Source organism: Acinonyx jubatus, chromosome B1 (genome assembly GCF_027475565.1).
Source record: "Acinonyx jubatus isolate Ajub_Pintada_27869175 chromosome B1, VMU_Ajub_asm_v1.0, whole genome shotgun sequence".
NCBI classification, from domain to species: domain Eukaryota; kingdom Metazoa; phylum Chordata; class Mammalia; order Carnivora; family Felidae; genus Acinonyx; species Acinonyx jubatus.
This window is the reverse complement of record NC_069382.1, coordinates 74,000,146-74,013,487: the sequence shown is the minus strand read 5'-3', so window position 1 is coordinate 74,013,487 and position 13,342 is coordinate 74,000,146. Positions and strand designations below refer to the sequence as shown.

At 47.3% G+C, this 13,342-nt stretch overlaps 1 protein-coding gene across 5 annotated transcripts in view; it reads left to right on the top strand.

The window, feature by feature from the left end:
* The window catches only part of FHIP1A (FHF complex subunit HOOK interacting protein 1A), a 242,186-nt gene that overhangs the window by 221,768 nt on the left and 7,076 nt on the right, over positions 1 to 13,342 (top strand). For all 5 annotated transcript variants that reach the window (XM_015081392.3, XM_015081397.3, XM_053216866.1 and 2 more), the window contains 4 exons: positions 1,449 to 1,639; positions 4,556 to 5,701; positions 12,394 to 12,572; positions 12,932 to 13,070. In XM_015081392.3, coding sequence (XP_014936878.2) covers positions 1,449 to 1,639; positions 4,556 to 5,701; positions 12,394 to 12,572; positions 12,932 to 13,070 — 1,655 coding nt within the window. The remainder of the gene's footprint in view (positions 1 to 1,448; positions 1,640 to 4,555; positions 5,702 to 12,393; positions 12,573 to 12,931; positions 13,071 to 13,342) is intronic.

Here is a 13,342-nt window from a genome sequence, read left to right as displayed (position 1 = left end):
TCCTGTCCTGTGTCTGGCACAGACCTCCTAAAACCCTTGGAATTTCCTACATGCTGAGAGGAACAAAGATGTGTTTGTTATGTTGATAAGGCCACTCCAGGACCCAAGTCTGGGGATGGAGGCTGGTTGCCAGGAGACCCAACCATGTGATTAGACGGTTACTTACAGCTCTTGGTCCTACTCCCCTGACCTCCCGGGTTAAATCAGTCACCAACAGCCAGTGACTTAATCAACCGTGTCTCTGTAATAGAGCCTCCATAAAAATCCAAAAGGACCGGGTTCAGAAACCTTCCAGGTTGTTGAACACACAGAGATGTGGGGAGAACAATACCCTCGGAGAGAACATGGAAGGTCTGTGCCCTTCCCCCACACCCTGCCCTATGCATCTCCACCATCTGACTGTTCCCCAGTTATATCCTATTGTAATAAACTGGTGATCCAGGAAGTAAAATGTTGTTCTGAGTTCAGTGAGCCACTGCAGCGTATTATTTGATATCCAAGGAGGTTGTTGGAACCTCCCATTTATAGCAGGTTGGTCAGAAGCACACGTGATAACCTTGGCCTGCGATGGTCATCTGAAGTGTGTGTATGTGGGCGACAGTCATGTAGGACCGAACCCTTCACCTGTGGACGCTGTCTCCAGGTAGATACGGTCAGAATTGAGTTGAACTGAAGGACACCCTGCTGGTGCCTAGAGCCTTGCTGGCTTGTTGGTGTTGGGACATCCCTTCTCCCTGTCCCCAGCTCCCATGTTGGAACTGGTGACCAGAATACCTTTCGCCACCATATTTTCTCAGGGTCAACCACGAGAGTACGAGAGGGGGTTTGCACTGTGGAGTGGGTCTTTGCCTTTTCGTGCGGCTGCGGTCATTCGGCATCCACTACGAGCCAGAGTTTCTGGGACTATGAAACCAAACTGTTAAAGAAGGCCCCTGCTCTGGTAGCACGTTGTACTGAGTGTCTGAGTGTTCTGAGATGCTGAAATAATTGTGAGTCTAGGTACCCGTGCTTTAGGAGAGGGCGGTGAGTGTAGTGGAGGGCGGGAGTAGCTCTGTCTTGGAGGAGGAAGCCCCGGAAGCCTTCCCAGAGAGGGTGACACTGAAGCTGGACCTTGCAGGATGACAAGACATCGGTGAGGCAGGGAACGGGGAGCACATTCCTAGTGAAGGTTACCGTGGGTGCAGACATGGAGGCAGAGCGATAGCGGACCCGGTGAGAGAGGAGGCAGTTCGTGAAGGTTGCAGCGTGAGGGCCCTCTGCAAGGGGGTGGTTCTGCCAGAAGAAGGAAGCCCTCCGCAGGTTTTACGCAAGCCAGTGAGCCCTGGGGCTGGTAGGATGGCTGGCTCGAGAGTGGGGAGAGGATGTATCATGCGTCCACCTCGGGCCATGACGAGTCCCGATGGGAGTGGATGTGGCAGACACTGAATGCAGCCGTGTTGTCATTACAGGTATCTGATCCCTTGCAACCACATGATGCTGAGTCAGAGGTGGGCCGTGAAGGAGAGAGACTGTTACTCTGTTTCTGCGGCCAAGCTGCTCGCCCTGACCCCCGTCTGCTGCTCCAGCGGGATCACCCTGACTCTTGGGAACCAGGAGAGGGACTATATTCTCTGGTCAAAGTGTACACATGATAGTTCAGGTAAAAGGAACTCGCCTAGTGAATAATCTTTAAACAAAAAGGATGCCAGATGCCATTCCTCCTCTGGATATGTGTCTCTTTGGGTAGACAGGGAATAATGCAGTGAGCCCCATTTCATTTATGAATGACTTGGGGAGGGTCTTTTCTGCTTCGTCTTATAAAATTTTTTTAAATGTTTATTTATTTTAGAGAGAGAGACAGAGCTGGGGAGGGGCAGAGAGAGAGACACACAGAATCCGAAGCAGGCTCCATGCTCTGAGCTGTCAGCACAGAGCCCGATGTGGGGCTCGAACTCACAAACCATGAGGTCATGACCTGAGCTGAAGTTGGATGCTGAACCGACTGAGCCACCCAGGCACCACCCACCAGACCTTTATTTTGACCAGGCTTTAGTGGCATCCTCAGAGTACATATATGAAAATATGTGCCACCATGTCTTTTTAAACAGAATGGGGGTAGAGATGTGGAGATGGTTGTAGCTAAGATAGAATTAGTCCTTATTCTAATTTCTAAGATGACCCTTTGTGCGTGCTTGCCTGCCAATAATATATCATCATAAAGCTTGAAATTTGTGATGTGGCAACAATATCTGATTCATTTCGTTGACCTACTTAGGTTTTTTTGGGTTTTTTTTTTGAGTTTATTTATTTATTTTGATAGAGAAGAGAGTATTCACTCAGGTGGGGGAGGGGCAGAGAGAGAGAAAGAGAGAGAGAGAGAGAGAGATTGAGAGAGAATCCCAAGCAGGGTCCATGCTGACAGCACAGGGTGGGAGCCGAGGAGTGCGGGGAAAAGCTTGATCCCAGGAATCATGAGATCATCACCTCAGCCCAAATCAAGAGTCGCAGAGTCAGATGCTTCACTGACTGAGCCACCCAGGTAACTCCGAGGGTTTTATTTGTTTTTAAATAAATACTCTGGTTTTGTTTTGTTGTTGTTGTTGTTTGTTTTAATAGGAGTTATAGTACTCGCGCTAGTTGCCAGTTGCAGTTGATCTTGTCCAAGTAAAATTTATTTATTTATTGAGAGACACGGAGTGTGCAAGCAGCAGGGAAGGGCAGCGGGAGACTCTTAAGCAGGCTCTACCCTCAGCATAGAGCCCCACGTGGGGCTCCATCCCAGGACCCTGGGATCATGACCTGAGCTGAAATCAAGAGTCAATGCTCGGTTGACTGTGAGTCACCCAGGCCCTGCACAGGTAAAATTTAAATGGTCACCTATATCAACCTTGGCCCTCTGGCAGGCAGCTGAAACAAGGGGGCATTTGTTCATCTTCGGTGGCCAGAAGGCTATTTCAGTTCGGGAACGTTCTGCCTTTCCTGTGACCGCTAGGAAAGAGTCCAACCCTGGTACTGACCCCGGTATTTCCAGTGTGTATTCTGATATCCCCCCAAACAATATCATCCTGTCTATCCAGGCACCATCCTGTTAGATAAAGTATATTTTCTCTAAGAGCTGGGCTACTTGACCAGGAAAATATCAGGGTGTTTGGTGTAGATGTAATTGTTACAAATTAAGGTGGTTGTATTCTTGGTCTTTAAATAAAGATACAGTGATCATGGAAATTAATAATTTACTTGGCAGTACAAGTTATTTTAAATGTATTTTCCTATTAGGTAAACTATTCCAGATATCTTCTATTTTCCTACCAATAGTCATTTTTTAGAACGTATTTGACAACTGATGTCTTTTTTTTATTTACTAAGAAAGTTGTTTCAAGAATGATTCTGGGGCTGACCTTGCTGCATAATTCAAAATTTAAATTAAACAAGCGATTGTCAAATGCCTACAACTTGCCACATTCTTTCCCTGTATTCACATTTAATCCTTTGAAGAAAGAAGTATTTCCATTTTACACAGGAAGAAACATACTCAGAGGAGTTGACTTGTTCAAGGCTACACAGCTGATGGGTCCTCTGATTCCAAATTCCACATTATTTCCACTCTCCCACTCTGGGATCGCCTGACAGTGGAGTGCCCTAATGGATGAACAGTGGCGTAGGTGGGTGGGTAGACAGGTAATGCAATTCATAATTCTGGTATGGCCTGGTAGAGATTTAGATAATGAAGAGACAGGAAGCTTGCAAAGGTGTGGCATCGAACAAAGTATGAACGGGGGTTGACGTGAGACAGCTTGTGCTTGAGTTGTGCTCTGCCCCTGACTAGTTGGGTGATCTTTTGTCTCTGAGCCTCAGTGTCTTTGCCTGTAAATGGAGAAAATGATATCTGCCATATAGGGCTGTTGGGAGGGGTAGTGTTGAAAAAGCACCTGCCATGTAAGTTCTCCATTTAAGAAATGGTAGAGTTCATCGGGCTCTGTGCTGACACCTTGGAGCCTGGAGCCTGCTTCAGATTCTGCGTCTCCCTGTCTCACTGCCCCTCCTCCGCTCATGCTCTGTCTCTCTGTCTCTCAAAAATAAATAAACATTAAAAAAAAAAAAAGAAGAAGAAAAGAAATGGTAGAGTTCTGGGGCACCTGGGTGGCTCAGTCGGTTAAGTGTCAGATTCTTGATTTTGGCTCAGGTCATGATCTCACGGTTTGTGGGACTGAGCCCCGCATCAGGCTCTCCACTGACAGTGTGGAGCCTTCTTGGGATTCTCTCTCTCTCCCTCTCTCTACCCCTCCTCTGCTCTCTCTCAAAATAAATAAAATAAACTTAAAAAAAAAAAAGAAATGGTGGAGTTCTAGGTCTCCTCTATGATTCTATAACTTCTATGAAGACATTCTGTTCTTAGCTTTCCTTCTTAAAATCTAACCATTTTTTTTACTCAGAAGTTAATTAGAACTAAAGTAGCTGGCGGGACAAAATCTTAGCAGCCAAATGAGTCACATCAGTGTCCACTACCTTTGTCTCCCCACCTGTTGTACGGGTAAGCAGGGGGCTCGTTCTGACTCGTTTCTGCCTCCCGTGGCAGGGGCCGTGGAGCAGCCAGTGCCCCAGGTGTCGTCTCCGTCGGCCTGCATCGTGGAGTACGGCAAAGCCCTGGACATCAGCTACCTGCAGTACCTGTGGGAGGCCCACACCAACATCCTCCGCTGCATGAGGGACTGCCGAGTCTGGTCCGCCCTGTACGACGGAGACTCCCCTGACCCGGAGACGTTTGTCCAGAGCCTGACGGAGGACAGCGCCGTCGGCTCCCCCTATCCTGTGTTCAGGCTCCCGCAGCAACTCCCCAGGAAGACGGGCTCTCCGCTGCCTCCAGGAAAGGAGAAGAGCCACACGGAGCTGGAGTGGGATGACAGCTATGACACCGGCATCTCCTCAGGGGCGGACGTGGGCTCCCCCGGGCCTTATGATGATCTGGAGAATTCGGGCCCGCCGGCACCAGTCGACCCCCCCAGACACATCCAGGAGATGAAGAAGAACGCCATCCTGCTCTTCAAAGGGTCCTACATTGAAGAGTCCGACTTCCAGGATGATGTGATGGTGTACCGGCTGTGTGCCGAGAAGGACTCTGAGGACACTAGGAAGGTACAGGCGGAAACCGCCAGCCCTGCAAGCCAAGCCCAGACTGAGGTTCAGGGTCCTGCCTTGAACAACGGCCCCCAGCCCAGCCCTCCGTCAGGCATGGATTCAGAGGAGGAACACGGTAGGGACAATTTAGACCTGTTTCCAAATGCGTCCAAGGGACCGAAACAAGAAGAGGAGCTGGAAATAGCCCCGCAACCGAGCCCGGAGTTAGTGTCTCCCATCTCCGAGGACGAACACGATTCAAAGCCGATGGTCATTAACCCAGGGGGTGAAGATTTCATCACCCAGTATGACCAAATCATTAAAGAACTGGATTCGGGCCCCGAGGGCTTGACAGAAGAGAATTTCCCCTCGCCTGCTGTCTTGCATCTCAAGGGAGAGCAAGAGGGGAACGAAGAAGAGAGCAAAGGAGAAAAGGAGGACGAAGAGGAGGAGGCCGGGGAGAAGGCCCTGGAAGAGGAGGACGACTTTGATTCTTTTATAGCAGACGCTCCCACCATCGACGCCGCGCCGTCCCCGTTTGGGGTGAGAGATGAGACTGCCTTTGCCAGTCAGCCTCCCGTGAGGACTCAGAGCACCCCGTTCACAGGTGATCTTCGCTCGCTTTCTGATTTCTGCTTTTGTAAGTACTTGGACGTATTGTGACGAGGAAGTACGGTAGGTGGAGGCAAGGGGCATTGCCACTTTACCTAACAGAGGGAGGAAAGTGGATTTGTGAAGAGCACAGAGAGGTGGTTTCATGTTACCTTGTCATTCTAGCGGTCTTTTTTGGACCCCAGCCAATCAGAGGATGCATTTCACAGCTGGGTAACTGCTTCCCTTGATATGTGTGTGATAAAATACTAGGACTGATGAAACCACACAAAAAATCCAGTCTCAGTATTTGATAGCCTCATTTCCCTTAGTCTACTAATTTTTCTCCATGGCATGTGTTTTTGTATAGAAATAAGGTACGGTTTCCCCCACTAGAATCATAGGCTCCGCGAAGGCACAGGTGTTGGATTTTCTCTGCTCTTTCCCAGCACCTGAACAGAGAACAGAGCACAGGGCAGGTGCTCAGAATAGCTGCTGAATAAAGACAGCTGTATACACAACGTCAGAGGCCATTGGAGCTAGGTATGCCTTTGCCCCGGAGCTCATTTCAGGTAATTGCAAAATCTTTACCCAAAAATAAGTAGAGTGGACCCCCATAAACCTGTAACTCTGCCAACGAATGGGTGTGTTCCAGCATATACCCCTAACAACAGGTAGGAACCGAGTAAGAGCCCAAGGGATAGGTTAGGATATCAGACGCGTGGATTGGGGTGAGGAGTTATGATAGAAAACATCATTAAATATTAGCCAGTAATATCTGAATCTGCAAATTGGGGTGTGGGGGGAACTGGCCCAGGGGGCTCATCAAACTCAGGGAAGGCTGGTGTGGGACCCCTGAGCAGTGTCTAGGTAACCGGGAGAGATCCCCCCCTTTAGGGGCTGACACCGCAGAGGGACCCACAGCAACGTTGGAGTCAGGCCTGTGGGGGATTCCTGGCTGTAGCACTTCCAGCTCTGAGATCCTAAACCCTCCCCTTTCTCCTGTGAGGACTGAATGGGAACCCCGGGGGCGGGGCGTGTGTGTTATCACTCTTGCGGGCAGCCCCCGGCAGCCTTGGCTGAGGCTTGCCTTTCTCTGGCTGGCGGGGAGCAGCTTGGTGGGACCAGCCGTGCTCCACCTCCTTGGATCACCCCAAATAGATGAGATCACATTATCTTCCGGCCCAGTCTGGTAGGCTTCCCGTGATTTCAAGTGGCTCTTCCAGCCTCCTCCTGTATTTATTCATCTATTTACTGAGGCCTGAAGATTTATTTAAAGAGGGAGAGAGCTTTTAATTCCACAATTAAAAGGCTTGAGGTTCTAGTGGAGATAACATTTCAGTGTGAATGGGTTTTAATTAAAATTCAATCAGTCAGTCCATCAGAAGTAAGAAGGATTAGATAATCTCAGTTTGCCCAGGTGATAAGGGGAGGGGGCTGGGGGTGGGGTGGGGAGCAGGAGGGCCCTGGCTGCGTGAAGGGGGGCAGGAAGTAACCTACCACAAACCCGAATTTTGCCTGGGGCCTGCCCCATTTACTCTGGCCAGGCTGGAAATCCCCACTTTGCAGAGCTCTTGGGGGTGTGAGAGCCACCCAGGGCTAATGAGGGTTGCTCTTTAGAACAGAACGCTGGCTTTCTTGTGAAAGAGCTTCATCCCTGGGAAATATGTAAATTGCGGAAACAAAGTATAGCTTAGGGCAAGAAGAAAAAGAGAATACAACACTTTATCAAATAACATCAGTGTTTTGCATAGGATACACCTGAGAACCAACAAAATGTTGTGAGTTTTTTTGATACATATAGGTAATTTTAACCAAAACTTTGCTTTTTTCCTCCTTTGAAATTTGTACACAGCTTCAGGAAACATCTTTTCTCTTTCCACGTATATAAACTTTGTAGTTTCCAAACTCCTGAGTGTGTTGTGTAGCAGTAAGCGTAACTTCTGTCTCTCCGTGGAATCCTGATTTCCACCGAAATGAATTTGCTTCTCAGGACGATCAAAGCATTCCATTTCATTTATCTAATTAACTCTATTTGTGCATTCAGCAGTCTTGTATCGATCTCCTAATATTTGGCAGGTTCTGTGCCAGATACTAGGACAGAAAACTGAAGGGATTCACAGACTTTCAGAGGAGAGATCAAGAAAGAATTGTACTCAGTGAGAAAAGCATTATTTTCTTAAGTTTATTTGTTTATTTTGAGAGAGAAAGAGACTCACAGAGTTGGGGGGGGGGAGGGGTAGAGAGAGAGGGAGAGAGAATCCCAAGCAGGCTCCATGCTGTCAGAGTAGGGCCCGATGTGGGGCTTGATCCCACGACCCTGGGATCATGACTTGAGCCAAAATTAAGACTCAGACACTTAACCAACTGAGTCACCCAGGCGCTCCAAAGAAGTGCTTTATTAGTGATTGTGTGTCACACGTCTTAGGGGAGCCCAGTGGTGGGGGGGGAGTGGGAAAGACTTCACAGAAGAGGGGTACAAACAGCGGAGAGCAGCTCTCAGGTAAAAGTGGCTCAGAATGATCGTCTGGGGAAGAGGAAACAGCAGGCAGAAGACAAAGGAGCCTGACAGCGCAGGCACAGGTGTGACAGAGCGTGGATCCTGTGAGACAGTGAAGTGTCTGAGAGCGGAAGCCAGAAAGCTTGGTTGGTGCCACCTTATGGGGAGGGGGTCTTTGGGCCAAGCTGAGGAACAGGGACCTTGCGCTGCTGGCACTGAAGAAACCCTGGAAGCATTTGAGTTGGCAAGTGATGTGACTGGGTCTGTGTTTGAAAGGCCAGCCTAGAGTAATAGGGAGAGAGAGAGCAGGTGGGAGCCTGCTGTCACTGTGGCAGAATTCAGAATGCACTCCTGCTCTGAGTTCTGTTCCTGGGAACGTCTCACAGTCTGTATTCACACGTATGTGCCAAGATGTATTTACAAGGATGTCTGTTGAGGTGTTGTTTATAATAGAAAAAGACTGGAAACAACCCAAATGTCCACTAGTAGGAGACTGTTTTACGAGTGTAGTACCCATGGTGACTGACTAGCTTGCAGCTTTGTGCTGAATGCGACTGCTCTCTGTATGTGCTGCTATGGGACAGTCTCTAGGGTAGAGTGTTCGATGGAAAAGCAAGGTGCAGGACAGGGTGTGGAAGATGTCATCATTTGATCAAAAAAAAAAAAAAAAAAAGAACCAGTATACACACACACACACACACACACACACACACGTGTGCGTGGGCAGAGGCAAGGCAGTGTGTTGGTGAAAAGAAGCAGCACTGGAAACAGATGGGCTGGATTACAGTCGTGACTTTTCATTTATTGGCCACGTACACTTAGTGTTCTGCCTCATCGTTCAATGGGGATAAATAACCAACTTCATAGGCTCCTGTAGAATATTTAAGTAAGTTGATACATGAAAAGTGTGGAACACTTAGAACACTGCCTGGCACATAGTGATTAGTAAATGTTTTAAATAATAATTCAGTTATTATTCTATTATATATGTATTATTATATTCTATATATAATATATAGAATATATACATTCTATATATATATTCTATATATATTCTCTCTCTATATATATTTATATATATCTACATATATCTATATATATTCTATAGATATATAGAGAGTATATATATATACTCTCTCTCTATATATATTTATATCTATATATCTATATCTATATAGAATATATATATATTCTATTATGTATGTATATATACATTTCTGGAAGAACACGCTCTAATCTGTTAACAGGGGTTGCCTCCAGGGACGAAGGCTATTATTTTATAGTTCTGTACTGTTTGAAGAAAACTAAAAAAAAAAAAAAATCATTTAAATCTCTACTAAAATAGAAAGACCATTGCTGGAGTCAAGACAAGCAACCATGGGACTCAGACCTCAGGCAGAGCTGGCAGAGAGACGGCAGTGAAGGCCCACATTCAGGAGGTATTTCCAGCATGGGACCAGCAGAGCCGAGGCACGGAATTGATGGCCGCTCCATTCTTGGAGTTAGAGAAAAGAGGAGGAGCGGGCGGGTAGGTGGGGGCAGGGGAAGAGGGCACATGAGAGGGGAGAGACGTGAATGACACGTTGTCTTGTTATTCTGAGAAATTAGTATTTGCTGGGTGGGGAGTTTGCCTGTCCTCCTAGAAGAAGAGAGGAAGAAAAAACACACTGTCCACCCCACCCCGCACACACACCTGTGGCTTTCTAAATTGTAGCTGAGTTTTTTTCTGATTTTCAGCTGCTTAAGAGTTTCCCCTAGCAACTGTTTGTTGCCAAGCAGTTTTTTTTTAAGTGCTAGAAATCAACTAAGAATAAAAGAGGAATTTGAAAGGGTTTCATGGATGTTTCTTTTTGCACATGCCTAAGAAGTTGTAATTAATGTCATTAGTGGATTATGACAGTTGCTGGTCTTGACCTAACGTTCTGTCCTTCAGAACAGAGATGGTGATGCCACTCGCTCTCCACAGGGGGCTGGTCTGTTTCCCTCCCCTGTAGTAGCGGTAGACCGTACCTGCTCTGCCCTGGGCACCTGCAAGGTTGGCACATCCTATGTGCATTGGATGGCTACACGGGCAAAGTACAGTCTCGGGCCATGGGAGGGCAGGGTTGGACTCTCATTAAGGACATATGTTTGTTTATAGGGGATTCTATCTACCTCAAGGGACTGAATTCACCTGTCTTGGCTTCCTCTGGAGGAAAATAGATGCTGAGCCAGGGACTGCAGGGCAGCGGGGGAGGAGGTGGGAGGGGAAGAAAGGGAAGACCTGGCCGGGAGTTGGGGAGGATGAGGGCAGCAGCCTTCACCTTGTACCTCTACCTGAAAAGCTTGAATTGGGTTGTGATGCCTTCAGAAGAGTTACTAGTGACGTTTCCAGGGTCTTTGATGAAGCCTCTTTAAGGTGCTTTCAAAGTGGGATTCTCATCCAGTTTCTGAATGTGTTTGGCACACTCCCAGTTGTGTTTTGTGAGCAGGGCCTCTGCGAAGGCTCTCTACTCAGAGAGTTCATTGAACGGCTGTGTTGTGGAAAGTGAGGCGCTCTGTCCATCCCAGAGATGGGGAAGTTGAGGCTCATCTAAATACATGAGGGGGTAGTACCTTTCTGTTTGAGGCCCCAGTAGAAACATCCTCTGCAACCCCAGCGACAGGAATATTGCCATCATCCAGGGGTAAAGGGTTTAGGTTTGGTGTTCCCAATTCTCACAGATGGCTTCTCTTTTCTTGCAAAGGGTTTTACTGTCTTACACCACCAAGGCTTCTGAATAAAGCATCTTGTGGTAAAGTATGTTTTTGTTAAACTCGTATTAATGTTGGTGAAATCTTCGTAAGGCAGGTTTATTCATCAAGGGTGATGTGCTTTTGTTATAAAGATGCCGTGGTTTAGAGGCATCATCAATAGCTCCACTGGGGGAAATGCAGAATTCTCATTCATTTTGCTTAATGGACCGCTTTTATGGTAAAAATGGAAAATGTCTTCAAGTAATTTTATTAATGCCAGATTAATTTTTTTGATTTTCCCTGTCTTCAATGAATTCCCACATAAAGCACATTAATTTTCTCACGATCCAAATTAGTCAAAGCCTCCTTTTGCCTAATTATTTATGAACTACTTTTGCAGTCGTATAGATTTTCTTTCTTGAGGAACCTATGACACCTCAAACTATACCTCCCCAAATTGAGTCCCTCTTCTCCCTCCCTCGCCTGCTCCACCTGAAGATTAAAGTATTGTTACCCAGCTGCCCAATGCCATTAAAATTACAGCCCAGGCCTCATTCACCCCTGGTTTTTCTCTTCTTCCGATTCTTCCACATGGTGATATTTCACAAGACGGGATCTTTCTCTGGGTGCTTCTTGTGGATAGACAATCCCTGTTCACATGTTGCTACTTGGCAAACATAGTTTGTGTGTTTGCTATTCTTTACCAGCACAAAGGTTTTTTTGTTACTAAAACTTTTGCTGGTTTCTGATGTTTGTGTGAAGCCCTACAGTATGCATCTTCATGAGGTGATTGAATATCATGGTTTTGAGCTCTGGCAGTTCTGGAAATACAGCAACGTTATGGAGTATATTTTAATTTTTTTTTAAATTTTTTTTAACGTTTATTTATTTTTGAGACAGAGACAGCATGAACGGGGGAGGGTCAGAGAGAGAGGGAGACACAGAATCTGAAACAGGCTCCAGGCTCTAAGCGGTCAGCACAGAACCCGTATTTTAATTTTTTTTAATGTTTGTTTATTTTTGAAAGAGAGAAAGCTTGAGCAGGGGAAGGGGCAGAGAGAGGAGGGGGGGACAAAGGATCTGAAGCAGGCTCTGCACTGACCGCAGCGAGCCCGACGCAGGGCTCAAACTCACGAACCATGAGATCATGACCTGAGCTGAAGTTGGACCCAAGTGCCCCGAAGTGTATCTTTAAAATTATGCTTCCTCTGACTTTTTTCAAGGTCTGTGATAATTTTCAAAGCATCAAAACTGCTCATAGAGTCAAAATACCAGCTCCCATGCACGTATCCCTGCTTTCTCCTGGTGGTGGTGGTTTGCTTCATGTTCTGCTTTGAGGCAGGAGAAGATCTGGCTCAATTTGCTGTTTCTGTATTTGATCTGCACCTGGCGGACCCGCAGTTTGGGAGCGGTGGCCCCAGTGCCTCCTGAGTTGTCAAGGAAAGATGTCATCTGTGCCGAGGCAGCCCTGACGCCTTGTGCTCTTCCTGCAGGCCCATTCATCAGCGTGGTCCTGTCAAAGCTGGAGAACATGCTGGAGAACTCTCTACATGTTAATTTGCTGCTTATCGGGATCATTACTCAGCTAGCCAGCTACCCGCAGCCTCTCCTGCGCTCCTTTCTGCTCAACACCAACATGGTCTTCCAGCCAAGTGTCCGCTCCCTCTATCAGGTACGTTAGCTGAGCCCATATCCATACCTGTTGATTTTATGGGTGCTAAGGAGAGGGCTGCTTCTCTCCTTTCCTCTGTTATTTTGTTGTTTTTCTAAAATCCCTCGGTTCTAATTCATTTGCTCTCCTTCCCCGTCCTATCACACCAGTTGTGTGGATTATTCTAGACAAACTGCAAAGCTTCATTTAGCATGATGTTTCGAGGGCGCCCTACCAAGAACACCCAGGCAGTTAAAAACAAGCAAATGCCTGATATCATAAAAGTTCCGGCAGCGAGGGCTGTACCAGAAAGATGTATCGATAACTGAGGGTGGGATTCCATTGTGAAGCATTAACATCATTAATGTCGCTTTTGACAGGTCCTTGCGTCTGTGAAAAACAAGATTGAGCAGTTTGCTTCTGTGGAGAGAGACTTCCCGGGGCTCCTCATACAAGCCCAGCAATACCTGCTCTTCCGAGTGGACATGTCTGACCTGACCCCTGAGTCACTAACCAAAGGTGAGTCAGGTGTCTCCTCTGTGTCTCTCCTCCAACTGTTCTTCCGTTTCCCCAGCCTCCTGACTTGGGCTCACAGATGCTGTGCTGGCTCCTGGGCCTTAAAAGCATCTAAATACATCATCATTTCCCCCAACAGGGGAGAGCCGCCTCTTTGCATTCTGAAACCTAAAGAAAAGTCTCCCCTGCTTGCACCTGGCCTGCTCCCGGCTGGGAGGGCTTAGTAGGACATTTGCTTGCCTCCCCGACAGTGGAGGGAGGAGTGCTGCGTGTTG